The following is a 14,393-nucleotide window of genomic DNA, read 5'->3' as shown; positions in this document are numbered from 1 at the left end:
GGAAGAGTGGGGTAACATCTCACAGCAAGAACTGGCAAGTCTGGTGCAGTCCACGAGGAGGAGATGCACTGCAGTACTTAATGCAGCTGGTGGCCACACCAGATGCTGACTGTTACTTTTGATTTTGACCCCCCCCCCCCTCCCCCCCCCCCCTTTATTCAGTGATACATTTCTGTTTGTCAAGTCTGTGGAACTTGTTCAGTTTATATCTCAGTTGTTGAATCTTGTTTATGTAGCAGAAAAGTAGCTGGCATTAATTTTGTTCGACCTTTTGTTCTATTGACATTTCCTTGTATATATATATATATATATATATATATATATATATATATCAATAAAAACATATGTTGATCCATGATTTCGACTGGTAAAATATGATAAAATATGTAAATCTCTTCCTGACACGTTCATTTTCATTAGGACAGTGAAGATCGAATTTCAATATTGAAACAATGTTGCAAGTCGAGAGACAGACAGCAACATTTGTACAAACCCCTGTTGTTGCAAACCAAATGTTAGGCTAGAAGCAAGGCGAAATAATGTCTAGACACTTTTTACAGTGGAGATCAAGTTAATGATTTCAAGATGATTATTTTGAGTCAGGTTTATCATGCTAAACTGTTTTTTTAGTATGGCTTAGAACGCTTCTCAACCAATCGCACTGCTTGTTTTGACCAACCCGCTGTAGACATATATTGGCATATTTATGTTATTGAAAGCCTACTCGTGAAGTGCGCGTGTGCAATAAGTCAATTCGCCCTTGCACTCCTACTAAACAATAAAAAAAAATTGAAACTTTGGCAAAGGGTATAGTCTACCAAACTTAGTCACTCTGTTCGCGATAGATTTTAGTTTTGGGAACAGAAAACTGTATTGTGATCAAATATTTCATCGATGAGAGCATTTGCAGAATGTCGGCCAAAATTCCATCTCGTTCCATCTTCTCCCACTGCCGGCAACTGGGCTTCCCCTCACCGCCATATTTGGTAGTGAGGGGACGCCAGGCGGATGCTTCACAGTTATACATCCGGTGAAATGTCTTTATCATTGTTCTCATCTATGAGGTTAATGGCTAGCTAAATAGTATGTGTTGGGAAGGAGGATGTGTTTGACTGCGTGTCATGACATAGCTTTTTAGCCCATACGTAGATCGTTAACTACTACGGTGTTAGCTACAAGAACAGAAGTTGGCTAAAAGTTGTGCATTTAGCCTCCTCCTGCCTGGGTGAGTGAGTTGGTCTTTGGCTAACGTTAGCTAGATGGCCGCTAGCTACTACGTTAAAACTAGGTAGCAAATAGTGGGGGTAGTGGCTAGACTACCTACGGTGGATTTGATGGTATCTATCCTGATTTGCAAACTGTTGCCGGTCTAGAAACGCTGGCCTGTTAGCTACACAATCAGCCACATGGACAGCTAGTGCAACACAGTGAAACTGTCTCTTAATTTCAGTAGCGTAGCTACAGCCAAAAGGTGAAGTTAATTGTTGGAAGCACAATGTTGTTAGCTAGCTAATAACTAACTCCATAACTGTTGGCTTCTAGCTAAGTTAGCAGCTATCAAAATGACTGGGGGAAGAGGTCTGAAGACAGATATTTGTTGAGTGTTCAGGAAACTGTTCTAGAAAATATTAGATCAAATACTTCTCAGATACAGGAACTTGTAAATTCAATTAGACTTTATTACAAAAGTAACAGAAGCTGAGAAATTCCATGGAACAACTGCCTCATTCTTAGTGCTGGGCTTTTATACAGTTTTACCCTTAAATAACATTGTCACTCCACTTTACGAATCATGTTGTCTTACTTAGTTTCCATTCTCTTTTTGGTTCAGATATTGGGGCATATATTCTATTGGGGGTGTGACATGCATACCCCTTAGCTAATGTTCCTGTCCAAAGGTCTTTACAAGTTCAGGCTGATGTTGTCTGTGTGATTAACTCATGTGCGTGTCCAGTAGCCTTCACTTGACCAGATATAGCCCAGACCAGTCACGTCTTGTTAGTTTACCTTGCCTCATCTACACAGATTCTGCTTACGTTTTGTTTTTACATGTCCAATGGTGGATTCGATGTTGATCCAGCTTTGTACACTCACATGGGCTTCAGCCTTCATTCTGCTTACACATGTCTAATATTTAAACTTATATTGATTATTATTTCTACTTCAAAGAGAACAGTATAGGTACTGAGAATCATCAGATGACTGGAAAATCTCCTACAAAACAAATATAGCTAGCTAGCGTGGTTTGATGATGGGACGTTAAGGTTAAACCATATTGCCAATGCTCATTGGTAATAAATACACAAAGCCAGACGTCCCTGGTGTTTTTCATACACATGTAACTAGTTAACTACTCTATAAACTGTCCATTTGTGCAATGAAAGTTGGGTGGAGAATAGAGTGGAGTGAAATCTGTTCATCACATGATCACCACGTTGGCACGCATGCAGTGGATTATGGCAATTTGTTCAGCTAAGTGGTGTTTACATTTAGGGCAGAGCCAACAAGAGGTCTGAAAAGGTGTAACCATTATATCTTGAGGACAGCAATGGTGAGAGATTTTGTTTCTTGTAGAATGTATGCATGTTCCTTTTCTGGGTGTCTGACAATGGTATGATATTTGGGTTGGCTTCTTACTACTGTATAACATGATACAGAATAGTCAACTGTCATCTTACTCTATAAACAGTGAGTGTCCTCAAGGATTTAACAATATTCTGGAATGCTAAAACCGCTGTGAGGGCCACGGAATTGTTGAACAACTGAATTTTATACAACACCGCATTCCAGCCGATGTCTATACCACAAATGACATCTGTGAGTTAAAGTGCCTTTTTACTGTTCCATCTCACTGCGCAATCCACTCTCATCAGCCCAGCCAGGCAATTTATAAACTTGATCTCCACTATAAAAAGCATCTAGACATTATCACATTTTATTTTAGACTAACATTTAGTTTTCAACAGCGGAGATTTGTATTAACCTTGTATTGCTGTAATGATCGAGACAGACAAGCAGACAGCGTTTCTTAGGCAGTCAATCATGAATCAACTGGCATACTTTTAATGGATATATACAAAGAAATGAAAATAAGTCAAAACGAAGTGCAGGTAGTTTGCAGTCTTTCCAGCTTCAGTTTGAAGTGATTGTGTTAGCTAGCTCCTCTGAACAACAGTGTCTTGACGAGTGAGCACATTTTCTATGCCAGGTGAAATGGCGCCTTCATCATTAGCTCATTGTTATGGATGTATCCAAATATACGTGTATGATAGCCTATTTATGGTATCAGAATTGTGATGGTATCAGAAATGACTACGCTGCCCAGTACAATGGTGAAATATGTGTTCTGCTACAAGCATCTATCCCTCTGTCTATTCTTTGTTAACTAGGCTAGATCGAAAAATCATTATACATGTCCTCAGATGTTACATGAAACTTGAACTATATCATCAATTTGTAACAGGCGATAGAATTTTAAAACAGTTGTATGTTTTGTAGTAATCCCGCTAGATGCTGCTCATGAGTCAAACTTGCAATTGGTCTCTAAACAGCTCATGGCACAGACATTGGCTACCTGGAGCCAGAATCAAACATGTTTTTGTCTTTTTCGCTACAAATGTGAAACTTCACAATTCATTATTTTAATGGCAATGCGTGTCTTTGAATAAAATTGAGATGGAAGTGATCCATCAACCATGGCTTTATGGAAGATAAAAGTACAACATTAAAATGCAAACACATGTCTGTAAATTATATGCAATTCTATGGGATGATGACGGCTGTAAATATCTTTAATAAGACCTTTTTCCATTTCTGTGCCCTCCTGTAGATGTTAGAGCTGTGATGGTGGTGTGTCCCCTGCCTTCATTGTGACTCGTGTCCACCACCTTCCTCTCCCTGCCCAGTGTGTGTGCCACCATTTCACCATGACCCTGCATCTTCTCCTCGTCCTGTCCCCTGTCCTTGGGCTCCTGGTGCTACCTTGTCTGTCATCCCATGTGGCCAGCCAGTTCAGCATTGTGGCCAGCCAGACAATGACAGAGCAAACCCATTGCTCTGAAGCATGTAAGTTTTGAATCAGAAAATCAACAAATCAGGTGTGTTGCCACAGGTGAAAAGTGAAAACACACACAAATACTATATCTTAGCTCCAACTCTATTTGACTGAAAATATATCAAATATGTTCTGGTTGTGGAATGTACTCCAGTCCACTAAAGCTCACCAATGTTTGATACATTGTCTTACTACTCCTCGTATAAACGTTAGTCACTAATAACCTGAAGGAAGCTCTTATAGAAAAAGATAAGCTGCATGCATGCTACCTACCTACCTACATCTCAAAGCTTACCTCTTGGATAAAGCAGGAACACTGCCGATATGGGAGTAGCCATAATGTTATTTTTTTCCCCCCAAATCACATCTTTCTACTGAAGGACATATAATTTCAAAGCAACCATGTGTTTCAGATTTAAGATGAAAGGGATTCTTAGGTCTTGCTGTGTTGTGTATGTGCCTGGCGCTGCTTTGGAGAGCCTTACCCCATGAGTGTAAAGGCTGCATTTACATAGACAGCCAAATTCAATTTATTTTTTTCCACTAATTTGTATTTTGCCCAATCACATCTCTTTAAATCAGATATTTTTTGGATCTTATTGTTCAAAAGACCAATTAATGGGGAAAAAAGATCAGAATTGGGCTGCCTGTGTAAACGCAGCCTTTGTCATGACAGGTTCTTCTTTAAATTAGATCTTACAATACTTCTTGCTGCACCACCTGAGTCTGGTCAGATTTATGCAGCAAATGCATCGCTACATATAACCCAAAGGCAGTTATCTCCATGGGAGGAGTTAGTTGTAACTGGCCCAGCCTTCTTTCAGTTACACCACATGATCCACCCTAAACACGCGACAGGGTTTCCGAGAGGCAATGTGGGTTTGAAAAGTAGTAGGGCATGAAAACAAGGTCGCCATTACCATCTGGAAGCATGTAATGTGTGGTATGACAGAGAGCTATAAATACATAATCATTTAGCATTCCAGCTTAGAGACCTGTATGTTTGGGACACGTCATGCCCCTAGCATAGGGTGGCCCCCTAGTAACTTAAGAGGAAGGGGAGGGAGGGGCCATCTGCAACATTGATATTCTTACCCCCTCTCCCTGCTTTCCTCAACTTCCAACTCTCCACACTCTTTTCCCGTCCCATTTGGAACAGCTGGGGAATCATTAAAAACACAAAGCATCTGGCCTTCCAGTTAGTTTGCCATCACTGACCAGGAATGGCTCTCTAGGACAATTTTTTTTTTCTCTCTCTTCTTGCTCGATCATCATTTCACCTGAAGTTTTTAACCACAAAGGAGTTTTGATTCCTCGGCGCCTAGCAGCAGCTTTAAAATAAAGCAGGAGAGGAGACAGACTTGAGATCGCACAACTCGCTCTGCCTCCTCTCACATTGACTCCCCGGTGGGGCCGGCTCCTCTCCTCGGTGCAGGCCCAGGGCCGCCTCCGCTCTTCTGCTTTTCCCCACCTGTTATCCTCATCAGTAGGTCTGCTCTGCAGTGGGAAGAGAGCCATCAGGCGTGCACGGCTGGATGTTAAGGCAGAGGTGTGTAACTGAGAGGATAGCTCCAGCACACGAGTTTGGAAGGGATCAAAGGAGGCGTAAACAGGCCTGTTTTTCTCCCATCTGTTTCTGTAATGGATCCCAGATCTCCTGATAAACACGGACGGTGGTTGCTGAGACTGTTTTTACTCTATTTTTCAGTACTACTCTTATTTCATTTCACGCTGACAACCTTAGTCCCTGTGGTGAACAAGGAATTCCCAGGGGTTTTTGCGGCAACCTTTTGGGAGACATGTTTGGATAACTCCTGAAGTGTTATTTGTTGACCAGCTATATTTATGTTGCCTGCATAACTATGCTCTTGGTATGTTCCATTCTTCAGTCTTGAGTTAATATACAGTACCAGTCAAAAGTTTAGACAAGCTTACTCATTCCAGGGTTTTTCTTTATTGACTATTTTCAACATTGTAGAATAATACTTAAGACATCAAAACTATGAAATAATACAAATGGAATCATTTGTAAAAGACCAAGTCCATATTATGGCAAGAACAACTTAAATAAGCAAAGAGGAATGACAAGTCCATCATTACTTTAAGACATGGTCAGTCAATACGGAACATTTGAAGAACTTTGAAAGTTTCTTCAAGTGCAGTTGCAAAAACCATCAAGCGCTATGATGAAACTGGCTCTCATGAGAACCGCCACATGAAAGGAAGACCCAGAGTTACCTCTGCTGCAGAGGATAAGTTTGTTAGTTACCAGTTTTGTAGTGATTCATATGTTGATGATGTAAATAATATTTGCTGGTCTGGTGTGTGATGAGGAGCAACCAGACGCTGCACATGACTCACTTATGAAACTACTTATTCCAGTTACTAATTAGCACGCACCCATTTAAGAAAATTACTGTAAAAACTGTTAAATCCCCTTGTATTGATGAGGAATTGTATGGTTGTGAGGGATGAGGCAAAAGGTATGGCAATTAAGTCTGGCAGCCCAACTGATTGGCAAACGTACTGCAAATTGAGAAACCATGTGGTTAAACTACATTTATAAAGAAACTACACTATGAAAGAATGAATGATAGTAAAAGCTTTGGGGCACCTTCAATTAAATTTAGGGGGGAAAAAAGCTAACTTGGCTCCTTCATTCATTGAATCAGATGGCTCATTCATCACAAAGCCCACTGATATTGCAAACTACTTTTATGACTTTTTCATTGGCATGGTAAGCAAACGTAGGGATGACATGGCAGCAACAAACGCTGACATTACACATCCAAGTATATCGGACCAAATTCTGAATGACAAGAAATGTACTTTTTCATTCTGTAAAGTCAGTGAGGAAGAGGTGAAGAAAAAAATTGTCTTTCAACAATGACAAGCCACCGGGGTCTGACAATCTGGATGGAAAATTACTGAGGATGATAGCAGATGATAGTACCACTCCTATTTGCCTTGTCTTCATTTTAATCCTACTATAGAGCATGTGCCCTCGGGCCTGGAGGGAAGCAAAAGTAATTCCCCTACCCAAGAATAGTAAAGCCCCCTTTACTGGCTCAAATAGCTGACCAATCAGCCTGTTACTAACCCTTACTATCTTCTGGGGAAAAAAACTTGTTTAACCAGATACAATGCTATTTCACAGTAAACAAATTGACGACAGAATTTCAGCATGTATAGGGGAGGACACTAAACAAGCACAGCACTTACACAAATGACTGGAAGGAGAGAAATTGATGATAAAATGATGGGGGGGCTGTCTTGTTAGACTTCAGTGCAGCTTTGGACATTATCGATCATAGTCTGCTGCTGAAAAGACGTATGTGTTATGACTATACACCCCCTGCTATAATGTGGATAAAGAGTTACTTGTCTAAAAGAACACAGAGGGTGTTCTTTTAATGGAAGCCTCTCAAATATAATCCAGTTAGAATCAGGAATTCCCCAGGGTAGCTATTTAGGCCCCTTGCTTTAAAAACATGTTTTTTTACTAATGACATGCCACTGACTTTGAGTAAAGCCAGAGTGTCTATATATGCGGATGACTCAACACTATACATGTCAGCTACTATAGTGACTGAAATGACTGCAACACTCAACAAAGAGCTGCAGTTAGTTTCATAGTGGGTAGCAAGGAATAAGTTAGCCCTAAATATTTCTAAAACTTAAAGCATTGTATTTGGAACAAAACACTCACTAAATCTTGTAATAAATAATGTGGTAATTTAGCAAGTTTAGATGACTGAACTGCTTGGAGTAACCCTAGATTGTAAACTGTCATGGTCAAAGCATATTGATGCAGTAGTAGCAAAGATGGGGACAAGTCTATCAATAATAATGCAATGCTATGCCGCCTTAACGACATCAACAAGGCAGGTCCTTCAGGCCCTAGTTTTGTCACACCTTGACTACTGTTCAGTCGTGTGGTCAGGTGCCACAAAAAAGGACTTAAGAACATTGCAATTGGCTCAGAACAGGGCAGCACGGCTGGCCCTTGGATGTACACAGAGAGCTAATATTAATAATATGCATGTCAATGTCTCCTGGCTGAAAGTCAAGGAGAGATTGACTTCATCACTACTTTTATTTATGAGAGGTGAGGACATGTTGAATGCACCGAGCTGACTGTCTAAACTACTGGCTCACAGCTTGGACACCCATGCACACCCCACAAGACATGTCACAAGAGGTCTCTTCACAGTCCCCAAGTCCAGAACAGACTATGAGAGGCACAAAAGAAATCAGCCAAGACCTTCAGAATATTTTGTTGTTGACCTTCACTAGTCTGGTTCATCCTTAGGAGCAATTTCCAAACGCCTGAAGGTACCAGGTTCATCTGTACAAACAATAGTACGCAAGTATAAACACCATGGGACCAGGCGGCCATCATACCGCTCAGGAAGGAGACGCATTCTGTCTCCTAGAGATGAGCGTACTTTGGTGAGAAAAGTGCAAATCAATCCCAGAACAACAGCAAAGGACCTTGTGAAGATGCTGGAGGAAATGGGTACAAAAGTATCTCTATCCACAGTAAAACTAATCCTATATCAACATAACCCGAAAGGCTGCTTGCACTTAACAAAATAGATGGCATCATGAGGAAGCACAATGATGTCGATATATTGAAGCAATTTCAAGACATCAGTCAGGAAGTTAAAGCTTGGTCGCAAATGGGTCTTCCAAATGGACAATGACCCCAAGCATTCTTCCAAAGTTGTGGCAAAATGGCTGAAGGACAACAAAGTCAAGGTATTGGAGTGGACATCACAAAGCCCTGACCTCAATCCCATAGAAAATGTGTGGGTAGAACTGAAAGTGTGTGTGAGCAAGGAGGCCTAAAAACCTGACTCAGTTACACCATCTCTGTTAGGAGGAATGGGCCAACATTCACCCAACTTATTGTGGGAAGCTTGTGGAAGGCTACCCAAAATGTTTGACCCAAGTTAAACAATTTAAAGGCAATGCTACCAAATACTAATTGAGTGTATGCGAACTTCTGACCCACTGGGAATGTGATGATGGAAATAAAAGCTGAAATAAATCATTCTCTCTGATATTATTCTGACATTTCTTAAAATAATGTGGTGATCCTAACTGACCTAAGACGGGGAATTTTTACTAGGATTAAGTGTCAGGAATTGTTAAACTGAGTTTAAATGTACTTGGCTAAGGTGTATGTAAACTTCTGACTTCAACTGTATGTGGTGGAGTAGGGGCCTGAGGGCACACAGTGTGTTGTGAAATCTGTGAACGTATTGTAATGTTTTTAAAATGGTATAAACTGCCTTAATTTTGCTGTACCCCAGGAAGAGCAGCTGCTGCTTTGGCAGGAACTAATGGGGATCCATAATAAATTCAAATACCATTCTCAGAAATTCCAGCCCAAATAAATGCTTCACAGAGTTCAAGTTACAGATGCATCTCAACATCAACTGTTCAGAGGAGACTGCATGAATCAGGCCTTCATGGCAGAATTGCTGCAAAGAAACCACTACTAAATTACACCAATAAGAAGAAGAGACTTGTTTGGGCCAAGAAACACGAGCAATGGACCTCAGACCGGTGGAAATTGGTCCTTTGGTCTGATGAGTCCAAATTATTATATTATTTGATATTTGGTTCCAACCGCCGTGTCTTCGTGAGACGCAGAGTAGGTGAACGGATGATCTCCATGTTTGTGGTTCCCACCGTGAAGCATGGAGGAGGAGGTGTGGGGGTGCTTTGCCGATGACACTGTCAGTGATTTATTTAGAATTCAAGGCACACTTAACCAGCATGGCTACCACAGCATTCTGCAGCGATACACCATCCCATCTGGTTTGCGCTATTATTTGTTTTTCAACAGGACAATGACCCAACACACCTCCAGGCTGTGTAAGGGCTATTTGACCAAGAAGGAGCGTGATGAAGTGCTGCATCAGATGACCTGGCCTCCACAATCACCCGACCTCAACCCCAATTGAGATTGTTTGGGAGGAGTTGGACTGCAGAGTGAAGGAAAAACAGCCAACAAGTGCTCAGCATATGTAGAAACTCCTTCAAGGAAAGGCATTCCTCATGATGCTGGTTGAGAGAATGCCAAGCGTGTGTAAAGCTGTCAAGGCGACTTTGATGAATCTCAAATATAAAATACATTTTTGTTTTAAACTTTTTTTTTTTTTTTTTTTTGGTCACTACATGATTCCATATGTGTTATTTTATAGTTTTGATGTCTTCACTGTTCTACAATGTAGAAAATAGTCAAACTCATAGGTGTCAACTTTTGACTGGTACAATTTCTGGCTTAATTACATTTTTTTGTGTGTTTTATTCCACAGGCTCACTCAATATGACATGTGATCATGCTGTCTTTTGGAAAGAGAAGTCCACCTGCTTTTTCTTGACATGTCCAAATTGCACCAACTGTAGCAGTATTGCCGTCGCTGACCTGATAAGGGAACAAGGTGTGTACACAATGCTTGGGTGGATAATGTTTATTAGCTTCTTATTACCAATATTAATATTTTTTTGTTGATTAATCTAGTTACTGAATCTTTTGGTTTCCAAGGGTTGTAAATTAACCATCAATTTTGTGATTGAAATGCATGTCGTGTAATGCCTTTACATTTGTCACAGTATTTTAAATCTGTTTTTCCGCCCCCCAGAAACAGACATCAGTGTTTTTAAGAGAGACGCTAAACATGTCCCTCAGTCTTCAAGTTCCGTAACTCCGTCAGAAAGCCAACATAAGAACCCTACTGCGCATAAATTGACAGTCAGCAATAATGCCAATCAAACTACACAAACCTCTGCCCTCAATGAGACCGGATCTACCTCACAGCACAGCGATGCTGGTCAGGCTCCAACTGCTGGAGACTCTCCTGATGTCTTAACTGCATCTATCATGAATGCAGCACCTTTGGCAGCTCCCAAGAATGACACAGCAACTACACTATCTGAGACATCCCACAAGTCAAAGGTCCAAAGTCCAGTAACCACCACAGCCACTTCAGTAAAGTTGGAATCTACTACTGTTATGACTCCACTAGCCATCACACAGATAATGACAATAACGGAATCAGAAACCACAGCAACCACCACTATGACTACTACCACCACAACAGCAATGCCATCTACTACCAATACCACCACAACACAACCAACTACCACCAAAACAACAATACCAACAACTGCCACCACAATAAAAACAACAGCATTACCGTCAACTACCACTCCAAAAACAACCACCACCGCAGACACGCCTACAGATGAGGAGAAGAAGCCGTCACCAACCATTCCGGAGGCCCCCAGCTCTCAAGCTACCTCCGGAAACGCCATGGTTCCTTCAACCGCCACTGCTGAGGTCAGCACAAAAAGGCTGGACGAAGACACCAACAGAGCCCTTATAGATGTTGTTGCCGGCGAGATTCTGACTCGCCAGTTGGTGGACACAAGCGCTCTATTGGCTGTTCTGTTGTTTGGCCTCCTCTTCTTCCTAGTTACAGTTGTTCTCTTCCTCACACAGGCCTATAAGAGTTACAGGAGGAAAGACTACAACCAGGTGGACTATCTCATCAATGGAATGTATTCTGACTCAGGCGTTTAAAAGTGATAGTTGAGTGTTTACATTTCAACATGGTTCGGTTATTTCTATTTTTACATTTTCTTTATCGGAAATGGTTAATAACATACATGAGTTAAGAGATTTGCCCTAGTATTGTGTAACATTTCTGTCTTAAAGGTACTCCAGCATACAGAGATTATTCAAATATAAGTTGCCCCTGCTGTTGTATCACCACATTGGTTTGTTAGTCCTATATTTCTATGTCTTACATTTCTATGCAGATTAGTATTCCACATCAAACCAATAGGATTATGACCATAGACTGTTAAGTGTTCTGTTTTTTTTAAATGGTGAATATCATTCTGAGTTCTGTGGAAAAGGGGCTGAAAAGGTTTATTGATGTAGCTTTATTTACATCTCTGGTATTTCATTTATTGTACATTTTTCACTTGTATGTATCCATTGCTTTGTGTACGTTTTTGTACATTTTTTCATGCTATTGTCCTTTGTTCACGACTTGCATGTTTCCTTTGTTTACCATTCCTGTCCTTGGATTAAGATTGAAGGCCAAAATGATCACTGAAGCACATTAACGTTAAAGCCAAGGGAATTGTCTAGCCATTTATGAACTCCATTCCATGACGAAGAAGAAGGAACGGTTTATGATAACCAAGAGAGACTTTCCAATGTGGAGGAACTTCTGTCAAGGTTGGAAACGGGTCTGAAGGCCTGTTATGTGCCAATTTAAATCTTACTAATGTGCTATGAGATGTTATTTCCAGTAAAGAAAACAATTAAGAATTAAATTGATTTTTCTTTCAAACCCCCCCCCCCCCCAAAAAAAAAGTTCTGTAATGTCAGTAAGGATTAATCAGCGCTTCAGTGAGATGCATTAGTAATCTTTGATTCTCTCAACTCTTGTAAGACTCTTGACATGTCTGCACGACTGTGTATATGCTGTGTTTCAGGGAGAGATTCAATGTGTTTTTAGAAGGGCATATCAATCAGCTGGGGGTGTAACAACAGTAATAGCTTCCTGGGAATATGATGCACATGTAATGTGTGTTTTTGTAGCGAAGGTCTGGACTAGGAATGAATTGGCAGAGAAGAAAATGAGCGTGGAGGTGGTCCGACACATTTACAAAGCACACGCCAGGGCAGCATTTATTTTGAGGGGGGAAAAAGCTGAAAAGGGAGAACATGGATTCCATTAGAGTAACATTTAGGAGAGAACTGCCTTGAGGTGCCAAAGGTTGTTAAGTTATGTTTCTCGTTTGCTTCTCTGCTGACTTCTCTCTTCATGCCAATGCTTTCTAAAAGTTCTTGTTCAAACAACCGTTACTGTGGATTTTATCCCCATTCCCCACACAGTTTTCCAGTGAAAGTCCTGGTCCACACAGGGTCTAGTTTCTCAATTTCTGAGAATATTTGGCAATAAAACAGCCCTTTTGCCTCATGCAACGTCACTGCCAAAGAACATTGCTTTTAGTAGAAAAATAACTAACAATTGGTTACTACAGTATCTGCTTTACCCCAATATATTGCTGCCAATATGCATATATTTGGTTTACTTCAGTGTTTGGGAATGTTCTATTTGCTCTAGTTGTGGGTGTTTTGTTCTCAGTATTGCGCTGTAACTGTCAAATCAGAGAGCTCAGGAAATCAGAGCCTCCAGTACATGCGTCTGCAATATCTGCAATATGAATACCTGGTAAGAAGCTGGTAGCTAGGGGTTTAGTGATAAGCTCACTGACATGAAGCCTTTTGTTTTGAGAGGGCCTGTCCCTCATGGACTTCATTACTGTGTGAGGGGTATTTGTTACACTGAGGCGTGGGTATATTACTGCAAACCCAATATTTATAAGCAACAAAGACCAATGGAAAGGCAGATTTTTTTTATTTGTGGATAGGGCCCAGTGGATCAAAGGCAATGCCACAGGCTATATGGTGCAGGTGACTGTAAAGGCAGGTTTCATTACAGCATATTTCTCTGGGCTGGGAATGGTTTCCTGCCTCACTCACACGCACTGAGAGGGACATATGCTTCTACTTTCCCTCTTTCGAGTTCAGGCCAGTTGGAGAACCTTAGCATTCAACCAGAGGAGTGCTTTTTCTGCCAGGTCTATGGCCTAATCCTGTTTGCAATGCCTGGAGTCTTGTGAAAGAGCGAAGAGCAAATGGTTTCTCATAAAAGTACTTTTCTGTTATTGCATTATATATAATATGGAGAACATGGGTAGAAGTAACCTAGTAGTGACCAAGTGCGTGTGCCTTGTTCAAAATGCCTTGTTTACATTCTGCGGCCTCAGACACATTATGGGCTAAGTGCAGTGTCAGCTAAGCAAATCAAAGTCCAACGCGCATATCGAGACTGATAGAGATAGATATAGATAATATAGGTTAATCTAATAGTAAAGGGTTATTCATGCCAAATATCCTCTGTGCTGATGCAGTACAGCCTACTGGCCATTTTCTGTAAGGAAGTGTATACCCTTCTATAGCCTACTTTTCTTGAGGAGCAGATGTTGTAGATAAATCATCCTGCACTGGACCAAGATGGACTCACTTTGTCACTGATGTTTTGACATCCACTGTAGCCTACACAATATATTTTACAGGTCAAAATTATTCTCACTGTCACATACAAATGTACTACATTATCTTTGATTCTAAGCCTAAAAACACCAATCATTTCAATACAAGCTACGTTTGTATGCTACTTTATATGAAGTAGATATTTGACGGACACTTTATAGAAACATAGCTTGTTATGGAAGTATATTT

At 40.8% G+C, this 14,393-nt stretch overlaps 1 protein-coding gene across 2 annotated transcripts; it reads left to right on the top strand.

Annotated features, from left to right (window-relative positions):
• Positions 1 to 1,043: 1,043 nt before the first annotated feature.
• On the top strand, positions 1,044 to 12,455 carry c2h11orf24 (chromosome 2 C11orf24 homolog). 2 transcript variants are annotated; one of them, XM_071109947.1, is made up of 4 exons: positions 1,044 to 1,225; positions 3,830 to 4,065; positions 10,384 to 10,509; positions 10,711 to 12,455. In XM_071109947.1, the coding sequence occupies exons 2-4, from the start codon at positions 3,927 to 3,929 to the stop codon at positions 11,649 to 11,651; spliced, it is 1,206 nt and encodes a 401-aa protein (XP_070966048.1). In that variant the 5' UTR covers positions 1,044 to 1,225; positions 3,830 to 3,926; the 3' UTR covers positions 11,652 to 12,455. The 2 variants fall into 2 exon arrangements, with proteins under 2 accessions (XP_070966048.1, XP_070966054.1); XM_071109953.1 differs by lacking the exon at positions 1,044 to 1,225 and adding an exon at positions 2,458 to 2,551 and having other exon boundaries at positions 10,711 to 12,436.
• Positions 12,456 to 14,393: the final 1,938 nt, after the last annotated feature.

The sequence above is a fragment of the Oncorhynchus clarkii genome, chromosome 2 (genome assembly GCF_045791955.1).
Source record: "Oncorhynchus clarkii lewisi isolate Uvic-CL-2024 chromosome 2, UVic_Ocla_1.0, whole genome shotgun sequence".
Lineage (NCBI taxonomy): Eukaryota > Metazoa > Chordata > Actinopteri > Salmoniformes > Salmonidae > Oncorhynchus > Oncorhynchus clarkii.
This window is presented reverse-complemented; position numbering and strand designations above follow the sequence as displayed.